Source organism: Microcaecilia unicolor, chromosome 8 (assembly GCF_901765095.1).
Source record: "Microcaecilia unicolor chromosome 8, aMicUni1.1, whole genome shotgun sequence".
Classification (NCBI taxonomy): domain Eukaryota; kingdom Metazoa; phylum Chordata; class Amphibia; order Gymnophiona; family Siphonopidae; genus Microcaecilia; species Microcaecilia unicolor.
The window spans coordinates 1,219,216-1,244,250 of NC_044038.1; the positions used below are offsets into that span (position 1 = coordinate 1,219,216).

The 25,035-nt window shown below is 49.0% G+C and overlaps 1 protein-coding gene across 1 annotated transcript in view; it reads left to right on the forward strand.

Moving 5' to 3' along the window:
* EARS2 (glutamyl-tRNA synthetase 2, mitochondrial) overlaps positions 1-17,430 on the forward strand; it is a 37,216-nt gene extending 19,786 nt beyond the window's left edge. The window contains exons 6-9 of the mRNA XM_030212127.1: positions 3,509-3,662; positions 8,792-8,922; positions 9,007-9,139; positions 16,494-17,430. Coding sequence (XP_030067987.1) covers positions 3,509-3,662; positions 8,792-8,922; positions 9,007-9,139; positions 16,494-16,577 — 502 coding nt within the window. The 3' untranslated portion in view covers positions 16,578-17,430. The remainder of the gene's footprint in view (positions 1-3,508; positions 3,663-8,791; positions 8,923-9,006; positions 9,140-16,493) is intronic.
* Positions 17,431-25,035: the final 7,605 nt, after the last annotated feature.

Sequence of the window (25,035 nt, forward strand, 5' to 3'; positions counted from 1 at the left end):
CACATTGGTGATCTGCAAGGGCCGACTTCTACATGGAATGTTGCTAGTGGAATAGCAACATTCCATGTAGAATCTCCAATAGTAGCAACATTCCATGTAGAATCTCCAATAGTAGCAACATTCCATGTAGAATCTCCAATAGTATCTATTTTATTTTTGTTACATTTGTACCCTGCGCTTTCCCACTCATGGCAGGCTCAATGCGGCTTACATGGGGCAATGGAGTGTTAAGTGACTTGCCCAGAGTCACAAGGAGCTGCCTGTGCCTGAAGTGGGAATCCAACTCAGTTCCTCAGTTCCTCAGGACCAAAGTCCACCACCCTAACCACTAGGCCACTCCTCATTCTGCGTTTGCTTGTTTGTTTGGTTTTTTTTTTTGCATTGAAACTTAGCTGCCAAGAATCTCCTCAGACCCTTGCTGAATTCTTTCACAACAAGGTTCAAAAGATAAACCTTGCTTTCTCTACCTCACCAGCTCTCCCTCCACTAGTCCGTTCCCCTCTCTCTCCTTCCCCTCATTCCCTTTCCTCCTTTCCTGAAGTTACTATTGAGGAAACTACACTTCTCCTTTCTTCCTCAAAATGTACCACCTGTTCCTCTGATCCCATTCCCACCCACCTTCTTAATGCCATCTCTCCTACTCTTATTCCTTTTATCTGTCACATTCTCAACCTCTCACTTTCCACTGCAACTGTCCCTGCTGCCTTTAAACATGCTGTGGTCACACCTCTCCTTAAGAAGCCTTCACTTGACCCTACTTGTCCCTCTAATTACCAACCCATCTCCCTCCTTCCTTTTCTCTCCAAATTACTTGAGCGTGCTGTTCACCGCCGCTGCCTTGATTTTCTCTCCTCACATGCTATTCTTGACCCACTACAATCTGGTTTTCGCCCTCTCCACTCAACCGAAACTGCGCTTACTAAAGTCTCCAATGACCTATTACTGGCTAAATCCAGAGGTCAATATTCCATCCTCATTCTTCTTGATCTTTCTGCTGCTTTTCACACTGTCGATCACAGCATACTTCTCGATACCCTGTCCTCACTTGGATTCCAGGGCTCTGTCCTTTCCTGGTTCTCTTCCTACCTCTCCCTCCGCACCTTTAGTGTTCACTCTGGTGGATCCTCTTCTACTTCTATCCCTCTGCCTGTCGGCATACCTCAGGGTTCTGTTCTTGGTCCCCTCCTCTTTTCTATCTACACTTCTTCCCTTGGTTCATTAATCTCATCCCATGGCTTTTCCTACCATCTCTATGCTGATGACTCCCAAATCTACCTTTCTACCCCTGATATCTCACCTTGCATCCAAACCAAAGTTTCAGCGTGCTTGTCTGACATTGCTGCCTGGATGTCTCAACGCCACCTGAAATTAAATATGACCAAAATCGAGCTTCTCATTTTCCCCCCCAAACCCACCTCCCCGCTCCCCCCGTTTTCTATTTCTGTTGATGGCTCTCTCATTCTCCCTGTCTCCTCAGCTCGAAACCTTGGGGTCATCTTTGACTCTTCTCTCTCCTTCTCTGCTCATATCCAGCAGACCGCCAAGACCTGTCGTTTCTTTCTTTACAACATCCGTAAAATCCGCCCCTTTCTTTCCGAGCACTCTACCAAAACCCTCATCCATACCCTTGTCACCTCTCGTTTAGACTACTGCAATCTGCTTCTTGCTGGCCTCCCACTTAGTCACCTCTCCCCTCTCCAGTCGGTTCAAAACTCTGCTGCCCGTCTCATCTTCCGCCAGGGTCGCTTTACTCATACTACCCCTCTCCTCAAGACCCTTCACTGGCTCCCTATCCGTTTTCGCATCCTGTTCAAACTTCTTCTACTAACCTATAAATGTATTCACTCTGCTGCTCCCCAGTATCTCTCCACACTCGTCCTTCCCTACACCCCTTCCTGTGCACTCCGCTCCATGGATAAATCCTTCTTATCTGTTCCCTTCTCCACTACTGCCAACTCCAGACTTCGCGCCTTCTGTCTCGCTGCACCCTACGCCTGGAATAAACTTCCTGAGCCCCTACGTCTTGCCCCATCCTTGGCCACCTTTAAATCTAGACTGAAAGCCCACCTCTTTAACATTGCTTTTGACTCGTAACCACTCGCCTCCACCTACCCTCCTCTCTTCCTTCCCGTTCACATTAATTGATTTGATTTGCTTACTTTATTTATTTTTTGTCTATTAGACTGTAAGCTCTTAGAGCAGGGACTGTCTTTCTTCTATGTTTGTGCAGCGCTGCGTATGCCTTGTAGCGCTATAGAAATGCTAAATAGTAGTAGTAGTAGTAATGTCACCATACTTATATACTTGGATTTTATGTTTGTAAGACACTTGTTATACATTTGTATTAGAGGTACGTAAGAAAATTAAATTCTCATTCCATCTGTTTCTTCATGCATGTCCATTATCTTACAGATGGTGCATCACCACAAAAAGACATTTTCCTGTCTGATCTTTCCCTAACAAAGTTTCTGAACAGGATCAGGCCACAGGACCAGTTTTGGAGATATGCCACTAATCACACTTCATATCCCAGTTGCCAGGGTGCCTGAATATTTCACTACGGCACCTGGAATTGTCCTTGGCTATCACTGCACCTAGCAAAAGCTGTGCATGGCTCTCGGTGAGTCTGAGCCTTGTGGTGCCTGAACTCCTGCAGAACCCCTTTGACACTGCAGAACCAGCATGGCAGATGTTCAGTGGCTACAGTGGCTGCCAAGCGAGCTGAAACGAAAGGGTGGCTGACTGACATGAGTGAGAGGAGGTGGCGGGGGGGGGATTAAAATTATGTCATGATTTTTTCATTAGTATTTCAAGGTGTGTTACATTCACATGCACTAGGGTTTACAATCTTAATTTGTACTTGGGGTGATGGAGGGTTAAGTGACTTGCCCTAGATAAAAATGAGCAGCAGCGGGATTTAAACCCTGGCTTTCCTGGTTCTCAGCCCACTGCTCCAACTGGAAGGTTGAGAGAAGGGGACAACTAGTGAAGTCAAGGGTGGGGAACTGGCTTGTTGGGGGTGAATGAATAGGTGACCCATACACTATGGAATGAGAATTATGAGGAAACTGGTGGAAATAAGAATGGGTTTGGGTGGGGTATTGAGAAAGAGAGTGAGATTGGGGTTGGAGAAAGAGCAGTCGCCTGATTTAGTAAGCTCTCATAGATACAAAACAGGAAGCCAGCCTCAGTAAAATCAGATCTGAAAAGAGCTGAAGCTGACCTTGGAGGGGGAACCCCAAAACTTAAGGGCTAACATCTGAACAACACGTCATCTTTTCCTTCACCTTGTTCTTGAACCTTGGTGGGGACAACTGGGAGGTTGAGAGATCTCTTAGCTGCTGGCTCCTAAATCCAAAATAAAATTTTTAAAGGGCTGACTCTTCTCTGCTTACTGTGAATTCCATATATTGCAATCATCTGTTGTCTGTCCCAGTCCTAACCCTTGGATCCCTTAAGATAGACAGCTTTGACTGTATTGCCAAGGGTGTCTACTTTCATCATGCAGGTGTCACCTGAACCGCCACATTGAGTCGGAGAGTTTGCAGCCCCAGCTTGTGAGAGAGCTTCGGTCAGAGGTGGAGAATGTTCATGGAAACCAGCTGCTGCAACATGAGGTTCTGGAGACGGGGTATATCGAGAAAGTCCTCATGTTGCGTAAGGTAAGGGGCTTGCTCATTTTCACTCAAAGAATAGTTGAGCTCTGGAGCTTGTTGCTGGAGGATATGGTAACAGCGGTTAGCGTATCTGGGTTAAAGAAAAAAGGTTTGGACAAGTTCCTGGAGGACAAGTCCATAGTCTGTTATTAAGATAGACATGGGGGGAGCCACTGCTTGCCATGGGATTGGTTGCATGGGTTTCTGCCAGGTACTCGTGATGTAGATTGGCCACTGCTAGAAGCAGGATACTAGGCTAGATGGACCATTGGTCTGACCCAGTATAGCTATTCTTATGTTCTTATGACTGAAAATGCATACTGATTTATTTTCCATTCTGTGAGAGGTATGCTCTGATCTTCAGTCACAGTGTTGGATGGTATCTGAAGAAATGACTTGTATGGTCTGGAGAGTTTATGTACAGAATCTATCATTTGCATGCTAGTACAACTTGCAAGGAATCCTGTGAAGGAATCTGTGGGACCATTAGATCATGAAGGAGCAAAAGAGCACTCGGGGAGAACACCACCATAGCGGAGAGATTTGAATTAATTCCTTGCTTTGGTCTTCATGGAAGAAGATGTAAGATTTCTACCTGTACCAGAAATGGTTTTCAAGGGTGATGACACGGAGGAACTAAAAGATCTCAGTGGACCAAGAATATATACTGAGCTAGATTGACAAATTAAAAGAGTAATAAATCATCTGGACAGGATGGCATGCAGGAGGGTGGCCAATATGCTGATTTTTAAAAAGAGTTCCAGGGCCAATCAGAGCCTAGAACATTAACTTTTGAAGGAATCTGGCCGATAGAAGGACATGATACTTTTTTCCTCAGGGCTTGAGCTAAAAAGAAATGGTCTTCTCTGAAACAGCCTTGAACACAGAAGAAACATCACCTGCTGGCCAAACAAGAGAAATACACTGCATGAAAATAGTACAATTCACAGGCTTGAAAACCCCGTTTCGCCACAGCTTCCTTGTCTCCAATGGAACCAAGCAGGTTTGTGTCCTGGCTCCACTTCTTTTTGACGTTTACTTTTTCATGGTATTGCTTTTGACTTTAAAAACTGCCACCTGTCATCTTCCACCTTAGTCATCTGCAAGCGAAACCAAAGGTACACACCGACAGTCTGTGAACCTAGTGTACACCAGTGTTCCTTCTAAGGTGAGCAATCGCTCATACATAATAGGAGCGTTGCTCACTTCGTTTACACAGTTACTCACAAATGTCTTGGTCCTTCATGTTTTCCTTCCCCCCCCCCCCCCCCCCCATGCACCTCGAAAGTCAGAACACCTGGACAAACCTTCCTGTCGGATCCCATGACGTTCCTCGGGACTGCGGTCCGCATCTGCATCTCCTAAGGTATCGACCACTGCCAGCTTCTGGGTACGCGCATGTCTTCTTCCAGGCAAGCACTGGACCCAGTATGTGCCTGCTCGAATGTCGCAGCCTTCCCAGGCATCATTGCTTTACATTCCTATAGTTACGGAAGCTTCTATTTGAACGAGGCCTTTTGTTGTAGAACAGCCTACCAGAGTTTGTTAGAGAGAAGAAACGAAAATCACCAATGGATAGAAGACTGGCAATAACCTACACTTGTTGGTCCGTAAAAATAGGTGGGGATGGAGAGTTGGGGAGGGGGGGGTGTTTCTTGGAGGGTAGTGTTTGGATGTGGTGGGTCTGAGGATGGTTGATGTGACTATGAAGCCTTATGTCGTAGTCTGGTGTTTGTGGGGGGTTTTCCTGTGGTTTTAATGACATTATATATATACCACTTTGGGTAGGCCTTATTATTGGTTGTCAGGAATGTGATTGATAAATAACTATTAAAGAAATTAAATGAATAATCTTTGTTTTTAAGGCATTTGTCTATGGATGTGTGCATCCTGTATTGCATAATTTCATGAACAGTGTTAGCTTGCACTATGTGGAACATCCTGTTTCATTCTTTCAGCAGTGGTGTCTCATCAGCTCGTAACCTTGGGGTCATCTTCAACTCCTCCCTCTCCTTCTCTGCACATATTCAGCAGACTGATACAACCTGTCGTTTCTTTCTCTATAATCACCAAAATTCACCCTTTCCTTTTTGAGCACACTACCAGAACCCTCATCCACGCTCTTATCACCTCTCGCTTAGACTACTGGAACTTGCTTCTCACAGGTCTCCCACTTAGCCATCTCTCTCCTCTTCAATCTGTTCAAAATTCTGCTGCACGACTAATATTCCGCCAGTGTCGTAATGCTCATATTTGCCCTCTCCTCAAGTCACTTCACTGGCTTCCTATCTGTTTCCGCATACAGTTCAAACTCCTCTTATTAACCTTTAAGTGCAGCTCCTCAGTACCTCTCCACTCTCATCTCTCCCTACGTTCCTCCCCGGGAACTCTGTTCACTGGGTAAATCTCTCTTATCTGCACCATTCTCCTCCACCGCTAACTCCAGACTCCGTTCCTTTTATCTTGCTGCACCATATGCCTAGAATAGACTTCCTGAGCCGGTACGTCAAGCTCCATCTCTGGCCGTCTTCAAATCTAAGCTAAAAGCCCACCTTTTTGATGCTGCTTTTAACTCCTAACCCTTATTCACTTGTTCAGAACCCTTATTTTATCATCCTCACTTTAATATTCCCTTATCTCTTGTTTGTCCTGTTTGTCCTAATTAGATTGTAAGCTCTGTCGAGCAGGAACTGTCTCTTCATGTTCAAGTGTACAGCGCTGCGTACGTCTAGTAGTGTTATAGAAATAAGTAGTAGTGTTGTTAACTTTTAAAGCTGTCATCACTCCTCCTTGGCAGCATCGGTTCCAACAGAGCAAAGTAAAATCTGTTTGAATATTTTATGAGTAGAAATAAACTTTTTAATTAAAAACAAGTGTTACATCACTTCTGTTACATTAAATGTGCAGTAAATAATCATGTGTGATGTTTTTTTGTGCTATATACCGAAATGCATCGCTAATACTGGCGCTCAGAAATTATCAGTTTTTAAAACTTGTCGCTTACACGGCAAACAATTTGCTTGCACGAGGCCGCTCCTTAGAGGGAGCATTGGTGTACACACAACTGTCCGTGAGCTTCTTTGCATAGATGATAGTGCACTGTTGTTGCACGCTCTGTGAGAAATTCAGTAGCTGTTTGACTGTTTTGTGCATCCTTTCGGTGCTTTTCCTCTCAGGGAGAAGGGGATTGTAACACTTACAGATGTGAATGGGCAGGCTGGTCTTTATCTGCCTTCATTTCATTTTCTCTGTTTCTTTCTTGGCATCCTCTTATCTAACTCAATGAACATTGATTTTGAAAGCAGTGAGCATGGTGTGTGTATGATGGCAGAGCTGCCAGTCTGCTGTTTGGTGGTTCATTTATGCCACGTCTAGAAGCTAGATCACTTTTATTCTATACCACTCCTTTATTTCTCACATGTAGTATGACAAGCACCGAGGTAATGCTAGGAACAGCTTGACTTCTGTGGATTGGCCATGTCTGTAAAAACAATTCCTGTATTCCTAAAATGGTTATCTTTGAATAGCTTGTATGAGATGGACAGTTTTTAAAACAGTGTCGAGGTGGTTAAAGAGAGACCATATGATGGCACTGGAAACATCTGGCCTATGTTCACATGCAGATGAAAGAACACAGTGGTGTCAGGTTTGCCGCATGGGTGTGTACAAGCTTTTGAAGACAACTACGTTGTGTCGCAGGTGGTAAAATCACAGAATCGCAATGCAGCTGCTATTGTACAGCTGCCTATCAAACATATAAACGGCGAGTGACCGTACTCACTCGCAAATGCGCAGTAGACTTCCCTCTCTGTCCCGCCCCCGCGTCAAGACGTGATGACGGGGGGGGCAGGACAGAGAGGGAAACTGCGCGAAGGGGAGGGAACCGCCGAGGTCGCCACCGCTCCCCCTCCTCCCCCCCCCGAGGTCGCCGCCACCACCCCTCCACCCAGCCCATCTCTTCGCTATTCAACTTACATCTCCAGAGCAGGCAGATCAGCTGAGCTGCCGTTGGCCTTCCTTCCCTGCCTGTGTTCCGCCCTCGCCAACCTTACGTAACACGAGGGCGGGACACAGGCAGAGAAGGAAGGCCGACGGGAGCTCAGCTGATCTGCCTGCTCCAGAGATGTAAGTTGAATAGCGAAGAGATGGGCCGGCATTGGCGGCAACTCGGGGGGGGGGGGGGGGGTTACCGGCAGCGGTGACCCAATAGCCTGTTTTAATGGGCTCAACGGCTAGTATTCATATAAAAAGCATCACTGTTGATGAGATCCAGCAATTGACTATGAGTTAGTACAACTTGTTTGCATTGCAGAGCCAGGTGCCACTCTCGCTCTGTGATGTGGATTTTCAGAGCCAGGTGGCACTCTCGCTCTGTGGTGTGGATTTTCAGAGTCAGGTGGCAGTCTCGCTCTGTGGTGTGGATTTTCAGAACCAGGTGGCAGTCTCGCTCTGTGGTGTGGATTTGCAGAGCCAGGTGGCAGTCTCGCTCTGTGGTGTGGATTTGCAGAGCCAGGTGGCAGTCTCGCTCTGTGGTGTGCATTTGCAGAGCATGGTGGCAGTCTCGCTCTGTGGTGTGGATTTGCACAGCTAGGTGGCAGTCTCGCTCTGTGGTGTGCATTTGCAGAGCATGGTGGCAGTCTCGCTCTGTGGTGTGGATTTGCACAGCTAGGTGGCAGTCTTGCTCTGTGATGTGGATTTTCAGAGCCAGGTGGCACTCTCGCTCTGTGGTGTGGATTTTCAGAGTCAGGTGGCAGTCTCGCTCTGTGGTGTGGATTTTCAGAACCAGGTGGCAGTCTCGCTCTGTGGTGTGGATTTGCAGAGCCAGGTGGCAGTCTCGCTCTGTGGTGTGCATTTGCAGAGCATGGTGGCAGTCTCGCTCTGTGGTGTGGATTTGCACAGCTAGGTGGCAGTCTCGCTCTGTGGTGTGGATTTACAGAGCCACGTGGCAGTCTCGCTCTGTGATGTGGATTTTCAGAGCCACGTGGCAGTCTCGCTCTGTGATGTGGCATTGTTCTATCCTGTATCCACTTTTCAGTTCCTGACTTAGAAGCACATGGGAAAACATTGCTGGTTGTTGGGAAATCTGTTTTAAATCTCACTTTCAGAACTTGTTGTAAGTTGACTTTGTTTTTCAGGGTCACATAAGCTTTTTGAAGGATTTGGTGTCTCCATCCTATTCTTTCTTGTGGGTGAGACCCTCGGTGGCGCTGGAGCAGTTGCGGGCCATCTCTGTGGAGTTCGAAGCTATCGGATCGCTGGTATTGGGGTAAGTGCCACTTGGCGATGACCTGGCTTTTGCACACAGTGTGTTGCAGCAGTAATGATGTTGCCCTCGTGATTTCTTATACAGGTTGCTCCGACCAGAGTCTGTGCTAACCGTGGACGCATTAAATAAGGAACTCAGAGCTTTGCAAGATCAGGTGAAGGAAACCAAATACAGCGGCATCATGAAGGTTTTGCGTCTTGCATTGAGTGGCCTGCAGGTAACATTGAGCACAGTTTCACACTGGGTACTGCCTCTCTTCATAGACAGAGGCAGCAGTTTTTCTAATCTGATATCTCTCTACCAAATTCTCTAGTTTTCTTTTTTTTTTTACTTGAAATTGCCTTATTCCTTAGCATCCCTCCGGACCGGCCCAGGATTGGACTGATGGGTTGTGCACGCCTACCAGCAGGTGGAGACTGAGAAAAAAACTCTGACTCTAGCGAGCCAATAGGAGCCCTGGTCATGTGACCCTAGCCTCAGTATTTCTCAGTCTCCCAGCAGGTAGGAGTGAGCCCATTAGTCTCTCTATATTGTCTTTCAGCTTTTTCTTTATTGTTGGCTTTAGTCTGCCTTTATTCTGTGCCACAGGAATTCTTTGAGGCTTGTTAGGTGTTCTTTTCAGTTTGGTTGACTTTCAGCCTCAGGGGTGAAAACTCGGGTGTCCCGGGTCCCTCCCCCCTTGTTCCTCCCCTCCTCCCTTATTATCTAATTCAATTTCAAAGGGAAGGGTAGCCCTTTGATTAGCAAGGGCATTTTACCTTTGGGGAGAGGCAGCCAGAAGTAAAAAGAGGCTAAATTGGTTTCTCTGCCACAGATCTCTTCAGTCCCCTTTGATTAAACGAGCAGGCAGCTCTGTTACTGTCAAGTGTGTGTGGTGTGGCTGATTAGCGTTTCCACAGCAGAGAACCATAAAGAGCACAGTTTTTTCTTTGCCTGGCCTGGCTCCCTTTTCTATTTGTTTTCGGGGGAATTGTGTTGTTAATTGAAGCGCTGTTTAGGAAAAAAAAAAAAAAGTATAGTTTCGGCGCGAATTGGGTACGCGCGCGCACGCGCGGGCACGCGCGCGTCAGCGATGTCGGAAAAACTTAAGCGCTGCTCCGTTTGTCAGCGTCGGGGGGTTTCATCTTCAGGCGCTTGTAAGTATTGTACAGCGCTAGCGGGAGCGTCGGGTCCGGTTTTGCCGGCAGCGGTTCAGTCAGCTGGTTCGGTCTCTTCACCGGCGCGCTCTGATCCCGTGGTTGCAGAAGGGTCAGGCGCGCCCCCGGACTCCGGAACGCCGGTTTTGGCGCGAACGGCGGCCATTTTGAATTCGCCCTCTCCTTCTCCCTCGCAGCCTGCAGGGCTTTCGGTACCTCCGTTGGATGTTTTTTCTGCAGGAGCACTGATGCAGGCTGGGCCTACTCAGGCAGGGGGGTTTCCTCCTGAGTTTGTGCTCCAGATGTATCAAGCTTTTTTGCTGCAGAAAGGGGATTCTTCAGCTGAGCTAGGGCCTTTGAGTATGGCTGCTCCCCCTCCCTCTAAGAGATCTAGGGAGGGAGATTGGCGGGAGCATTTGGAGTCAGTTCATGAGCAGGAAATGCCCTTCTTAGAAGAAGAGGAAGATCTGGCGGAACATATCTGGGAGGAATCTTCTTCTCCAGATCCTGAGGCTACTTCTTTTGCTCAGGGAGAAGATCCTGCTGTAGCCAGAGTTTTCCATAAGGATGATTTGCAGGAGCTAATTTCTATGGTGTCTTCTACTTTGAACTTTGAAGATTTACAGCCAGCTTCGGCAGTCCGTAAGGTCGATTTCTTGATTAAAGGCTCTAGGTCTGCTACCAAGACTTTTCCTATGCACCAGGATATTTGGGATGTTATTAAAGCGCAATGGGAGTCCCCAGATGCGGTTTTCCGGCAGTCCAGATCTATGTCTCGTCTCTATCCGGTCCCTGAAGTGGATAAGTCTTTGCTTAAGGTGCCGGTCGTGGATGCCGTGGTGTCGGCGGTGAATAAGCGGAATACAGTCCCCGTAGATGGCGGAACAGCTCTTAGGGATGTTCAGGACAGACGCCTGGATTCTCTGCTCAAGAATAGTTTTGATGTTTCTTCCTTGGCAGTACAGGCTGCCATTTGTGGGTCCTTAGTGGCTAGGGCCTGTTTTAGGTGGGCAGAGAGAGTTCTGGACAGGACTTCGGATGATCTTCAAGCTATTGATCTAGAGGTGGCTAGGATTGAAACGGGAGCGGCGTTTCTGGCGGATGCCTTATATGATTTGTTGCGAGCATCTTCTAAGTCTTTGGCGTTGGGAGTCGCTGCTCGCCGGTCGCTGTGGTTGAAAGTTTGGTCGGCGGATGCGGCCTCCAAATCCAAATTGAGCAAGTTTCCATTTAAGGGGTCCTTTTTGTTTGGGGAAGAATTGGATAAGTTGGTTAATTCCTTAGGAGATGCTAAAGTTCCTCGATTGCCGCAAGATAGACCCCGCCTGTCCGGTCGAGGTTCCTTCTCTGGTAGAGGTCCAGGTAGAGGTTTCCGTAGATTTCAGACTGGTCGGGGTTTTCAACCTCATAAATCTCGGTTCTACAATAGGACACAGTCCTTTCGGGGTACTCGCAGAGGAGCGAGTTTCTCCTCTCCAGGTTTTAGATCACAGACCCGTCCTTCCCAATGAAGGGGCGAGGGCCTCTCCTCTGGTGCCTGTCGGAGCTCGTCTTTCTCAGTTCTATCAGAGGTGGGCCCACATAACTTCAGATCAGTGGGTCTTGGAAGTTATACGAGACGGTTATGCCTTAGAGTTCGCAAGGCCTATTGCAGACGCCTTTCTGGAGTCTCCCTGTCGTTCTCCTCTCAAGGTGAGGGCGGTTCGGGAGACTCTACAGAGGCTGTTAGATCTTCACGCTATCTGTCCAGTCCCTCCTTCCGAGTACAGGCAAGGCCGGTATTCCATTTATTTTGTAGTTCCCAAGAAGGAAGACTCTTTTCGCCCTATCTTGGACCTCAAGCCGGTCAATCGCGCTCTCAGAGTCACAAGTTTTCGGATGGAGACCCTGCGATCAGTCATAGTCGCAGTGCACCAGGGAGAGTATTTGACAGCCTTGGATCTCACAGAGGCTTATTTGCATATTCCCATTCGTCCGGCTCACCACAAGTTCTTGCGCTTTGCAATTCTAGGGCAGCATTACCAGTTTCGTGCTCTGCCCTTCGGTTTGGCGACGGCTCCCCGCACTTTCACCAAAGTTATGGTCGTGGTGGCTGCGGCCCTCAGGAAGGAAGGGATTCTGGTTCATCCATATCTAGACGACTGGTTAATCAGAGCAAAGTCTTATCACGAGAGTTGTCGTGTCACAGAACGAGTGATGCAGTTCTTGCAGTCTCTAGGTTGGGTAGTAAATGTGTCAAAGAGTCGGTTGGTTCCTTCTCAATCTCTGGAGTATTTGGGCGTCACGTTCGACACGACACAAGGCCGAGTGTTTCTACCGCAGGCCAGGATTCAAAAACTGCAGTCTCAGATTCGGGCCTTTCTTCAACAGCAGCGTCCGTGTGCTCGAGATTATCTTCAGATTCTCGGATCCATGGCAGCCACCATAGAAGTAGTACCCTGGGCCAGACTCCATATGAGGCCTCTTCAGTGGTCTCTTCTATCGCGTTGGTCCGCTCAGAGGGAGTCACTATGGAAGCGTCTGCCTCTCCGCAACAGAGAGCGCAGCTCGCTGTTTTGGTGGCTGCGGATGAAGAATCTCACAGTAGGCATGCCTTTGGAATCTCCTCGCTGGATACCGTTAACAACAGATGCCAGTCTCCGAGGCTGGGGAGCGCATTGCCTGGGGCAGTGGGCCCAGGGTCTTTGGTCTCAACTGGAAGCAGTTCAATCAATCAATTTGTTGGAGACCAGAGCGATCCGGTTGGCCCTGCAGCACTTCAGGCCTCTACTAATAGGCAAAGCGGTCAGAGTTCTGTCGGACAATGCCTCGGCAGTGGCCTATGTCAACCGTCAGGGGGGAACGAAATGTCGTCTATTGTGTCGGGAGGCGGAGAGTCTCCTCGCCTGGGCGGAGATTCACCTCTCGGCCATTTCAGCATCGCATGTGGCCGGAGTGGAAAACGTTCAAGCCGACTTTCTCAGTCGCCACACTCTCGATCCCGGGGAGTGGTCGCTCAGCGATCAGGCGTTTCGGTTGATAGTGGAGCGCTGGGGCACTCCAGTTCTAGATCTGTTTGCATCCAATCTCAACACGAAAGTCCCTCGTTTCTTCAGTCGTCGAAAGGATGTAAGAGCGGCAGGGGTAGACGCTCTCTTGCAACAGTGGCCCTCCGACCTTCTTTACGCGTTCCCTCCGTGGCCGCTAATAGGCCGTCTCCTACAGATGATCGAAGATCACGGAAGACCGGTAGTTTTGGTAGCACCGGATTGGCCGCGGCGTCCTTGGTACGCGGATCTACAGCGGCTATTGGTGGCGCCTCCTCTTCGGCTCCCAGTTCACAGGACTTTGCTGGTTCAAGGGCCAGTTCCACATCCAGATCCGGGTCGATTTTGTCTTACGGCTTGGCTCTTGAACGAGCCCGTTTAGCTAAACGGGGTTTTTCAGGACCGGTGATTTCCACCATGCTTAGGTCTCGTCGACGTTCCACTTCGCTAAACTATATTCGTACTTGGAGAATTTTTGAGGCCTGGTGTGCAGAGGCTGACATCCTTCCGTTTCGAGCATCTGTGCCTCAGATGTTGGATTTTCTACAGCGAGGGTTGGATAAAGGGCTGTCTCTTTCTTCTCTTAAGGTGCAAGCGGCAGCTCTTTCCTGCTTTAGAGGTCGGATTCGAGGTAAATCTTTCTCCTGTCTTCCCGAAGTGGCTCGTTTTTTAAAGGGAGTCAGCCTTCTTCGTCCTCCGGTAAGATCAGTCTTTCCATCTTGGGATCTTAATCTGGTTCTTTCGACTCTCACGAAACCACCTTTTGAACCTTTGCAAGCATGTTCTTTGAAGGATCTAACGCTTAAGACAGTGTTTTTGGTGGCTATTGCATCGGCTCGGAGAGTCTCAGAGTTGCAAGCTTTTTCATGCAGATCTCCTTTTCTGCAGTTTTCCAAGGAGCGTGTGGTTATTCATCCGGTTCCCTCCTTTTTGCCTAAAGTGGTATCCCGTTTTCATCTGTCCCAGTCAGTGTTTCTTCCTGTTTTGGGATCGGCCTCAGGGACGCAGGAACAGCGACAGTTACATACTCTGGATGTTAAAAGAGTGCTTAAGCGGTATCTCGCAGTTACGGAAGATTTTCGACGCACGGACCGTCTTTTTCTACTGTTGGCCGGTCACCGTAAGGGGCTGGCGGCTTCTAAGCCCACATTATCTAGGTGGATCAAGGAGATGATAGGGTCAGCCTACCTTTTGGCAGGTAAAGCTGTCCCGAACTCTGTTAAAGCTCATTCAACTAGAGGGCAAGCGGCGTCCTGGGCCGAGTGTTCATTGGTTCCACCAGCGGAGATTTGTAAGGCAGCAACTTGGTCCTCTCTCCATTCGTTTTCTAAGCATTACAGGCTTGATGTGCAGTGTCGGCAGGAGGCGATTTTTGCGTCGCGAGTGATTTCAGCGGGTCTGCTGGGGTCCCTCCCGTAGGACTACTGCTTTGTTACGTCCCATCAGTCCAATCCTGGGCCGGTCCGGAGGGATGCTAAGGAAGGAGAAATTAGACCTTACCTGCTAATTTGCTTTCCTTTAATCCCTCCGGACCGGCCCAGGCCCCTCCCGTGTTCTATATTTCTGTCTAAGTTTCTATGTTCAATTGTTGGTTGCAGAGCTGTTTTGTTTGCAAGTTAAAAAAAAAAAAAAAAAAAAAAAAAGATGATGCATTTTCTATGCAGGCCATACCGCTGCTCTGGTTAGAGTACGTGGTGAGCCACAATGATTGGGCCATACCGATGCTCTGGTTAGGGTATTCGGTGAGCCACTGTGATAAGGCCATACCGATTCTCTTGTTAGGGTTTTCGGTGAGCCATTGTGATAAGGCCATACCGCTGCTCTGGTTAGAGTACGTGGTGAGCCAGGATAATCTGGCCATACCGATGCTCTGGTTAGGGTACTCGGTGAGCCATTATAATAAGAGCACGTACTTACTAGTGCTCTCTGGCTGCTTGAATTCCTTGAGGCACAGACTGTTTGTTCTTTCTGCTTTGTTATGAAAATACTGAGGCTAGGGTCACATGACCAGGGCTCCTATTGGCTCGCTAGAGTCAGAGTTTTTTTCTCAGTCTCCACCTGCTGGTAGGCGTGCACAACCCATCAGTCCAATCCTGGGCCGGTCCGGAGGGATTAAAGGAAAGCAAATTAGCAGGTAAGGTCTAATTTCTCCTTCAGCGATTTAATATCTTTTATTCTTGAGGAAATTTGAACTTGGCTTAAGTAAGTAGGTTACAATACTGTTATTATCATAAGCACAGCCTAGAGTAATACTTACACGGTTCATTAGTGCATAGACATAATAGTGAAGAGTAACATGCCACCGTGTGTTATCTCTGTTGCGAACGTGCTGCTTGTTACAGCTACAGACGTTTTGGCAATAAATATATAAAAACGATGTGTTGCGAACGTGCTGCTTGTTACAGCTACAGACGTTTTGGCAATAAATATATAAAAACGATGTGTTGCAAACGCATAGTATAAAAAACTCAAACAAGAAGTAACGAAGAGAGGTCAAGACTTCACCTCTCACATCTGGAAGGAAAAGAAATTCAGCCAAAATTAGTTTCTACCTGTATGATAACATTATACTGTTTTGCCAAGCAAAGATTACTTCGGTACATCTCTTGTTTTACATCACAGCACGTTCGGGCACGAGTACTAAGCCCTCATCATTAGACATTACTCTATTCTCTAATGCATGTCACCATCGAATCAAAGCTGCTAAGGCCCCAGTGCTCTCCACCAAGAGCTGGAAGACGGAGGAGCTCAATTCCCCCTCCCACACGTCCAGGACATTCCAGCTGAGGAAGTCCATCTGCATATTCTCTGTCTGCCTTCTGCACCACCAAAATCACCGAAGGCAGGCTGCAGCAGCCCAACTGCAAATCTAGCTGGCTTCAAGGACCAGCACTGCACTCTCATTGTCCCTTTGCTTGTTGACGTAACTCACTGCTGTGGTGTCTGATACCACCTGGACCACCTTCCCTGACCTGGGGGGGGGGGGGGGGGGAGGGTGACACCCAGGTTCTTGCCCTCTTCAGAGAGCATTCCTTCCTGTCAGTTTTGATACTCACCCCTTTCAGAAGTTATTAGTATCGACCTCTGGGAAAGTGTAACAAAATGGCAGCAATGGTGTTTTTTCTTCTTCCTAAAAATATTTGCAAAGCAATATTAAAAGTTACTAGTACAACACAAGTTGTTTCCATTGTATATAATTTTTAACATTGCTTTCTAATCTCCCTATGTCTCAGTCTAAACATTTTTAGCTCTGTAGCTGTTCTTTGCACTTAACAAGAAAAGAGGCAACACAGCCTTCCAGGGGGAGGAGGTCTTGTTCTCTGCTGTTTATAGGGTTATTAACTCTTAGTCACCCTTCCTGTTTGTGAAATAAGTTGGGGGTTTTTTTTTTCTTTTCTTCTGTTTACAGAATGGCCCCAGTGTTGCTGAGATGATGGTGTTACTGGGTCCTGAGGAATCATGTCGGCGGATCCAGAGAGCTCTCTCTAGCTAGGAAGGATGTGGTGCGTGGGGGAAACTGTCCTGCTGCTCCTTCTAGTCCCAGTTAATACCCTTGTGGATATAACCTAAATGTTATAAGTTACAGTTCCTTGTTTATCATTTTGTTAATGTGCTCCAATGTATGTCCTTTCCTCCTGTGGCTGCCTGGATTGTCAACATATAGCAGATAAAAACCAGCATGGTCCATCTAGTCTGCCCATGAAGGAGGCTGGAGTCGTAGCTACTGCTCTGTGCTTTTGTTTAGAATTGTTCCTGCCTTTTAAAGGCAATACGGAGGGAAGAGGCACTTTAACACCCTAGGAAAAGGCTGAGAAGACTTGAAGCAGTCGTAATACTTCACACCAGCTGTGGTACTGAAGTGCTTTTATTTCCAAGCCACAAGAACAGATAAGATTGCTTTGCGCATTCTGGGACAGTGGTCCACGTAGCTTCCCATAAGCAACTTGCTGTTTTATTTATGAAAGGTACATCCACATAAGCATTTGACAGCAGTCAGCTATGTTTGCTCTTTTTATAAGCTAATAAAACCTTAAGCTCTGCTGCAGCTTGTTCAGTGTCTGAGTGTCCTACATCCACACAAGGTACCGAATCTACTGCTTACAAATGGGGAGAGTATTTCTAATGTCATTGTGGTGCTTACAATGGGGGAGAATATTTCTAATCTTACGAGGGGTGTACTTCAAGGATCTCTTCTCTCACTGATGCTTTTCAACTTGGACCTTATATCACTGGCTGGGCTTTTAGAAAGTTGGAATTTAAATTTTCATTAACGTAAGAACAACCATACTGAGTCAGACCAATGGTCCATCTAGGCCAGTATCCTGCTTCCAATACTGGCCAATCTAGTCACAAGTACCTGGCAAGAACCCAAAACAGTACATTTTATGCTGCTATAAGCAGTGGATTTTCCCCAAGTCCATTTTAATAATGGTCTATAGACTTTTCCTTTAGGAAGCCATCCAAACCCTTTTTAAACCCTGCTAACCTGCTTTTTCTACATTCTCTGGCAATGAATTCCAGAGTTTAATTACACGTTGGGTGAAGAAAAATTTTCTCCGATTCGTTTTAAATTTACTACTTTTTAGCTTCATTGCATGCCCCCTAGTCCTGGTATTTTTGGAAAGAATAAACAAGCGGTTCACGTCTACCCGTTCCACTCCACTCATTATTTTATAGACCTCTATCATATCTCCCCTTAGCCGCCTTTTCTCCAAGCTGAAGAGCCCCAACCGCTTTAGCCTTTCCTCATAGGGAAGTCGTCCCATCCCCTTTATCATTTTCATCGCCCTTCTCTGTACCTTTTATAATTCCACTATAACTTTTTTGAGATGCGGTAACCAGAATTGAAAACAATATTCGAGGTGCGGTCGCACCATGGAGCGATACAAAGGCATTATAACGGTAAAATTATGTATAATCATACCTGATAATTTTCTTTCCATTAATCATAGCTGATCAATCCATAGACTGGTGGTGGGTTGTGTCCATCTACCAGCAGGTGGAGATAGAGAGCAAACTTTTGCCTCCCTATATGTGGTCATGTGCTCCCGGAAACTCCTCAGTATGTCGATATCAAAGCTCCATCCGCAGGACTCAGCACTTCGAGAATTACACCCACGAAGGGACACTCTGCCCAGCTCACCACCGCCGAAACGGGGGAGGGGAATTAACCCAGCTCATCCCCACACAAGTGGGGGAGGGGAATCCGTCCAGCTCATCCCCGCGGAGCGGGGGAGGGACACCACACCCGCCGATGCGGGGGGATCTGGCTTATCCTGCAACCGCAACCGCGGGAGGAGCTGACTGACCCTAACACCGCCGAAGCGGGAGGGGTACAAAACTGCCCTACAGCCGCACGAAGCGGGAGGGAGTGCCGGCAGAATTTTAAGTCTCAATCCAGCCCCGTAAAACGGAGGGGAGAGGAATGCAGCAGCTCACTGTAACACAAACTCGTCTTAACTCTTGAAGAATCCAAGTGAAAAAACTTGAACACGAAGTCTTTCTGAAGTAACTGAAGACTAAACTTGAACCTGAAATGCAACCAGAATAAAAACAATACAGATATCTGGGAGGGGCTATGGATTGATCAGCTATGATTAATGGAAAGAAAATTATCAGGTATGATTATACATAATTTTACCTTCCATATCATCAAGCTGATCAATCCATAGACTGGTGGGATGTACCGAAGCAGTACTCACCCAGGGCGGGACATAGAAATCCCTGACCGCAACACTGAAGCTCCAAACCGGGCCTCCGCCCGAGCAGCCACAGTCAAGCGGTAATGCTTGGAGAATGTATGGGCCGAAGCCCAAGTTGCCGCCTTGCATATCTCTTCCAAGGAGACGGAACCGGCCTCTGCCATCGAGGCCGCCTGAGCTCTTGTAGAGTGAGCCTTCAGCTGGATAGGCGGCACCTTCCCCGCGGCCACATAAGCCGCTGCAATGGCTTCCTTGACCCATCTTGCCACTGTAGGCTTAGCAGCCTGCAGACCCCTACGAGGACCTGTATACAGGACAAACAGATGATCCGATTTCCGGAAATCATTGGTCACTTCCAAGTATCTGATGATGACTCGTCTCACATCCAGATATTTAAGAGCAGAGTACTCCTCTGGGTAGTCCTCCCTACGAAAGGAAGGGAGACATAGCTGCTGATTCACATGGAAGCGAGAAACAATCTTGGGCAGGAAGGAAGGCACTGTGCGAATAGTCACTCCTGCCTCAGTGAACTGTAGAAAAGGCTCTCGACATGAGAGCGCCTGGAGGTCGGAAACTTTTCTGGCTGAAGTGATAGCCACCAAAAAGACTGCTTTCAACGTCAGGTCTTTCAGAGATGCCCTTGACAAGGGTTCAAACGGCGGCTTCTGCAATGCTCTTAGCACCAGGTTGAGATTCCACGCAGGCACCACTGAGTGCAGAGGAGGGCGCAGGTGGTTAACCCCCTTGAGAAAGCGCACCACATCTGGCTGCGAAGCCAGGGAAGCACCCTTCAGGCGGCCCCTGAAGCAAGCCAGAGCCGCTACCTGGACCTTAAGGGAACTGAGCGACAGGCCTTTGTCCAGACCTTCTTGCAGGAACGCCAACACTGAAGAAATTGGAGCAGTGAAAGGAGAAAGAGAGCCTGCTTCACACCACGCTGCAAAGATACGCCAAACCCTGGCGTAAGCAGTAGAAGTAGAGCGTTTCCTCGCTCTCAGCATAGTGGCGATGACCTTGTCTGAGAAGCCCTTCTTCCTCAGACGCTGCCGCTCAATAGCCAGGCCGTAAGACCAAAGGGGGAGGGATCCTCCATCACCACGGGACCCTGATGTAACAGGCCCTGCTCCACTGGCAGCCGCAGAGGATCGTCGACTGAGAGCCTGATCAAGTCCGCATACCAGGGACGCCTGGGCCAATCCGGACCCACCAGGATTATCCTGCCGGGATGCTTTGCCACCCGGTCTAGTACCCTGCCCAACATGGGCCAGGGCGGGAACGCATAGAGAAGCTCTTGTGTCGGCCATTGTTGGAGAAGAGCATCTACTCCCAGGGATCGAGGGTCCCGTCCTCTGCTGAAGAAGCGCGGCACTTGGCAATTGGCCGATGACGCCATCAGATCTAGGCTCGGCTGGCCCCAGCGCTTCGTGATGTCCAAGAACGCCTGAGCAGATAGCTGCCACTCTCCGGGCTCCAAGGTATGGCGACTGAGAAAGTCCGCCTTGACATTCATGACTCCGGCAATGTGGGCCGCTGACAGCTGTTCCAGGTTCGCTTCCGCCCACTGGCATAGACTCATAGCTTCCTTGGCTAGAGGGGCGCTCTTGGTACCTCCCTGGCGGTTGACATAGGCCACAGCCGTGGCATTGTCCGACAGGACCCGTACAGGCTTCAACACCAGTACCGGGATGAACTCCAAAAGCGCCAACCGAATGGCTCTGAGTTCCAGGAGGTTGATAGACCACTTTGCCTCTGCAGGAGACCAGAGCCCCTGCGCTGTCCTTCCCAAGCAGTGGGCTCCCCAGCCCGATAACGAGGCGTCCGTCGTGACGACAATCCACTCTGGGGACACCAGAGGCATTCCCACAGACAACTTGTCTGTCTGCATCCACCAGCTCAGCGCCTTGCGCACTGCTGGATCCAAGGGAAGACGCACCGCATAATCCTCCGACATCGGAGTCCAGCGCTGCAGCAGAGAGTGTTGTAGTGGTCTCATATGAGCCCTGGCCCAGGGCACTACTTCCATCGTGGCCGTCATAGAGCCCAACAGCTGCACATAGTCCCAAGCCCGAAGAGGAGAGGCTACTAGGAACTGGTCCACCTGAGCCTGAAGCTTGACAATCCGATTGTCTGGCAGGAACACTCTGCCCACTTGGGTGTCGAATCGAACTCCCAGATACTCCAGGGACTGAGTCGGGCGCAGCTGGCTCTTCTCCCAGTTGATGATCCATCCCAGGGAGCTCAAAAGAGCAACTACCCGGTCCACAGCTTTGCCGCACTCTGCATAAGAGGGGGCTCGGATCAACCAGTCGTCCAGATAAGGATGGACTTGTACTCCTTCCTTTCGCAGGAAGGCCGCTATGACCACCATTACCTTGGAAAAGGTCCGCGGAGCAGTAGCCAACCCGAACGGGAGGGCTCTGAACTGGAAGTGTCGGCCCAGGACTGCAAAACGCAGAAAGCGTTGATGAGGAGGCCAGATGGGAATATGCAGGTACGCTTCCTTGATGTCCAAGGATGCCAGGTACTCCCCTGCCTTCACTGCCGCTATAACAGAGCGGAGAGTCTCCATGCGAAAGTGCCGCACTTTCAAGGCCCGATTGACCCCTTTGAGGTCGAGGATAGGCCGGACAGAACCTCCTTTCTTTGGTACCACAAAGTAAATGGAGTAACGCCCCTTGCCAAGCTGACTTTCTGGCACCGGAACGACCGCACCCAGGCGGATCAGATTGTCCAAAGTCTGCTGCACTGCCACAGCTTTGACCGGAGACTTGCAGGGAGAGAGTACAAACCCGTCTCTTAAGGGTCGGCAGAACTCTAGCTTGTAGCCGTCTCTGATGACTTCCAGCACCCAAGCGTCTGAAGTTATTGTGGTCCACTCGCCCAGAAACGAGGACAGCCGTCCTCCAATCTGCACTGGGGCGTGGACCAATACCCCGTCATTGGGTACGAGACCCTGGGGGAGGACCGGAGGGAGCACCTCCGGGACGGCGGTCTCTGCGAAAGGAATGCTGCTTGGGGGAGAAATTCCTCTTAAAGGAAGAGGGGGCAGAAGCACCCGACCTGCCCGGGCGGTACCGACGGGCTTCCTGAAACCGTCCTCTGGAGGTACCGGGACGAGCACTAGCCCGAGCCCTGACCTCCGGTAACTTCTTGCCCTTAGACGTGCCGAGATCAGTCACGATTTTGTCCAGCTCGACCCCAAAGAGCAGCTTGCCTTTAAAAGGCAATCTAGCCAGGCGGGATTTTGAGGCGTGGTCAGCAGACCAATGTTTCAGCCAAAGCCACCGCCGCGCAGAGACAGTCTGAGCCATGCCTTTAGCTGAGGCTCTCAAGACATCATACAGCAAGTCTGCCAAATAGGCTAGGCCCGATTCCAGGGCTGGCCAATCATCCCTCAAGGAATGATCCGAGGGGGAAGCCCGCTGCACCATAGTCAGGCACGCCCTGGCCACATAGGAGCCGCAAACTGAGGCCTGCAAACTTAAAGCAGCCGCCTCAAAGGACAACCTTAAGGCCGCCTCCAATCTCCTGTCTTGGGCGTCCTTTAGGGCCGTGCCACCTTCCACCGGCAATGCCGTTTTCTTAGTCACCGCAGTGATTAAAGAATCCACGGTAGGCCACAGATAGGCCTCACGTTCACTCACAGCCAAAGGATAGAGGCGGGACATAGCCCTAGCCACTTTAAGGCTCGCTTCTGGGACATCCCATTGAGCCGAAATTAAGGTGTGCATGGCATCATGCACGTGGAAGGTTCTAGGCGGGCGCTTCGTCCCCAGCATAATGGCAGAGCCAACAGGGGCTGAGGGAAAGACGTCCTCCGGAGAGGATATCTTCAAAGTGTCCATGGCCTGTAACAACAGGTTGGGCAAATCCTCCGGGCGAAAAAGCCGCGCTGCAGAGGGGTCATCCGCTCCATCCGAGCGGGGATCCGTCTCCTCCAAGGAATCCGCAAAGGACCGTTGGGAGACCTCAGACACGCTGCCCTCATCTACATCGGAGGAGACAAATTCATCCAAGGCCTGGGAATCAACCCGAGGGCGTTTACCTCTGGGAACCTCAACCTCTTTACCAGAGGAGGGAGCGGGGGCAGCGTTGTGCATGAGGAAGGCCCGATGCAGCAGCAAAACAAACTCGGGGGAGAAACCCCCCAGACTGTGCACTTCCGCAGCCTGGGCAACAGCCCTAGGCGCTCTCTCAACCGGCGCTCGCAACAGCGGGGGAGAGACATGCTGCGCATCCAAAATGGCGTCCGGCGCGAAACTCCGCGAAGGAGCCGCGCGGGAAGAACGGCTCTTAACTTTAGCCGCTTCTGTGCCGTCGCCCAAATTAAGGGCGTTCATGGCATTAATGTCTCCAACCTCAAGGGCGGCCCAAGAAGAAGCCGTCCGAGCCGCGTGGCCGGCCAAGATGGCGGAGGCGAGGAGCGGGGGATGGGCGTTTATGGCGGGAAAAACCGCCACGCCGGAGGAAGGACCGGGACATGCATCGGTCGCGAAACTGTCACCCACCAAGGGCGAATCCGGCTTGAAGACCCCCGCATCCCCTCTAGAAGCGCTCGAGCGACCCGGGGAGCGACCCTTTGCGCCCTCGCCCTCCGACGCCATGTGCCACGAGGAGAAGAATCGGGGAACCCCCGCCCGCTATAAAAAGGTAAAATTACCTGCTGTCCGCTCCGAGTCGTAACGACCTGGTGTCTCAGTGAGTAGCTGCAATAGACGCTTAAATAAACGTCGAAATAAACGCCTTTAAGGCCGTTAAAAAAAAAAAAAAAAAATTTGAACGGAGCCAGCGGGAGGGGGGAGAAAAGGAGGGACCTGGCACCACCAGGTTTGCACTTGCTCAAAAGAGCCCTCAACCCCAGGCACTCAACAAAACCTAAAAATTAGGCTTGGAGGCCTAGCCAGAGCTGCTGCTGATGTGTGACCACCACCTGCTGAGATAGAGAACATACTGAGGAGTTTCCGGCAGCACATGACCACATATAGGGAGGCAAAAGTTTGCTCTCTATCTCCACCTGCTGGTAGATGGACACAACCCACCACCAGTCTATGGATTGATCAGCTTGATGATATGGAAGTCCTCATTTCTATTTTCCATTCCTTTGTTAATAAACATTCTATTTGCTTTCTTAGCTGCCGCCGCTGCTGCACACTGAGCAGAGGGTTTCAAAGTATCATCAACGATGATGCCTAGATCCCTTTCCCAGTCGGTGACTCCTAATGTAGAACCTTGCATTACATAACTATAATTTGGGTTCCTCTTTCCCACATGCATCACTTTGCACTTGCTCACATTAAATGTCATCTGCCATTTAGACGCCCAGTCTCTGTCTTTTGAGGTCCTCTTGTAATTTTTCACAATCCTCTTGCGATTTAACAACTTTTAATAACTTTGTGTTGTCAGCAAATTTAATTATCCTCACTAGTTATTCCCATCTATAGATCATTCATAAATATGTTAAAAATCAGCAGTCCCAGCACAGACCCCTGGGGAATCCCACTCTCTACCCTTCTCTGTTGATGTTCCAAACCACTTTGTAAATGTAATAAACCACTGTAACATCACATAACTGTAAATTGTAAGCCTCACTGAACCAAAACTTGTTTTTGGATAATAGTGGGATACAAGAATGAATAAATGAATATACATGTCCAGTGCCTTTGATATGTCAGTGAGAATACTTGACAACATAGCAGTATGTGGCAGAGTCCTTCAATGGTTCAAAGATTTCAAGTTAACAGCATATCACATGAAATTCACAGGTCTCATCTCCCTATCAAGAAATTTTCAGAAACGTAGCCCAAATCCTAGTACTATCCCAATTTGATTATTGTAATGCAGTGTATGCAGGATGTAAGGACAGGGTCATAAAGGAACTACATTCTGCCCAAAACAACTGTCGCAAGACTTGTATGTAACGTCTGATGATTTAATAAGGCATCACCACTCCTTTATTATGAGGTCCTTTTTCAAAGGCGTGCTAGCGTTTTTAGCATCTGCTCATATATTTCTGTGGGCCTCACTAGAGTTTTGAGTGTGTTGATTAATGTGCCCTAAAACTGCTAGCGTGCCTTTGTAAAAGGATCCCTAAATTGGCTTCCCATCAAAGCCAGGGTTGCCTTCAAATTATGTGCCTTTGCTTTCCCAGTTATCTGGCCTGACTATATGCTCCCTTTGATTGATCTCCCTACGTGTCAGCTATGATTGGCTGAGAGAGATCTGGAGGGGCATAATCGAAAGGGACGTCCA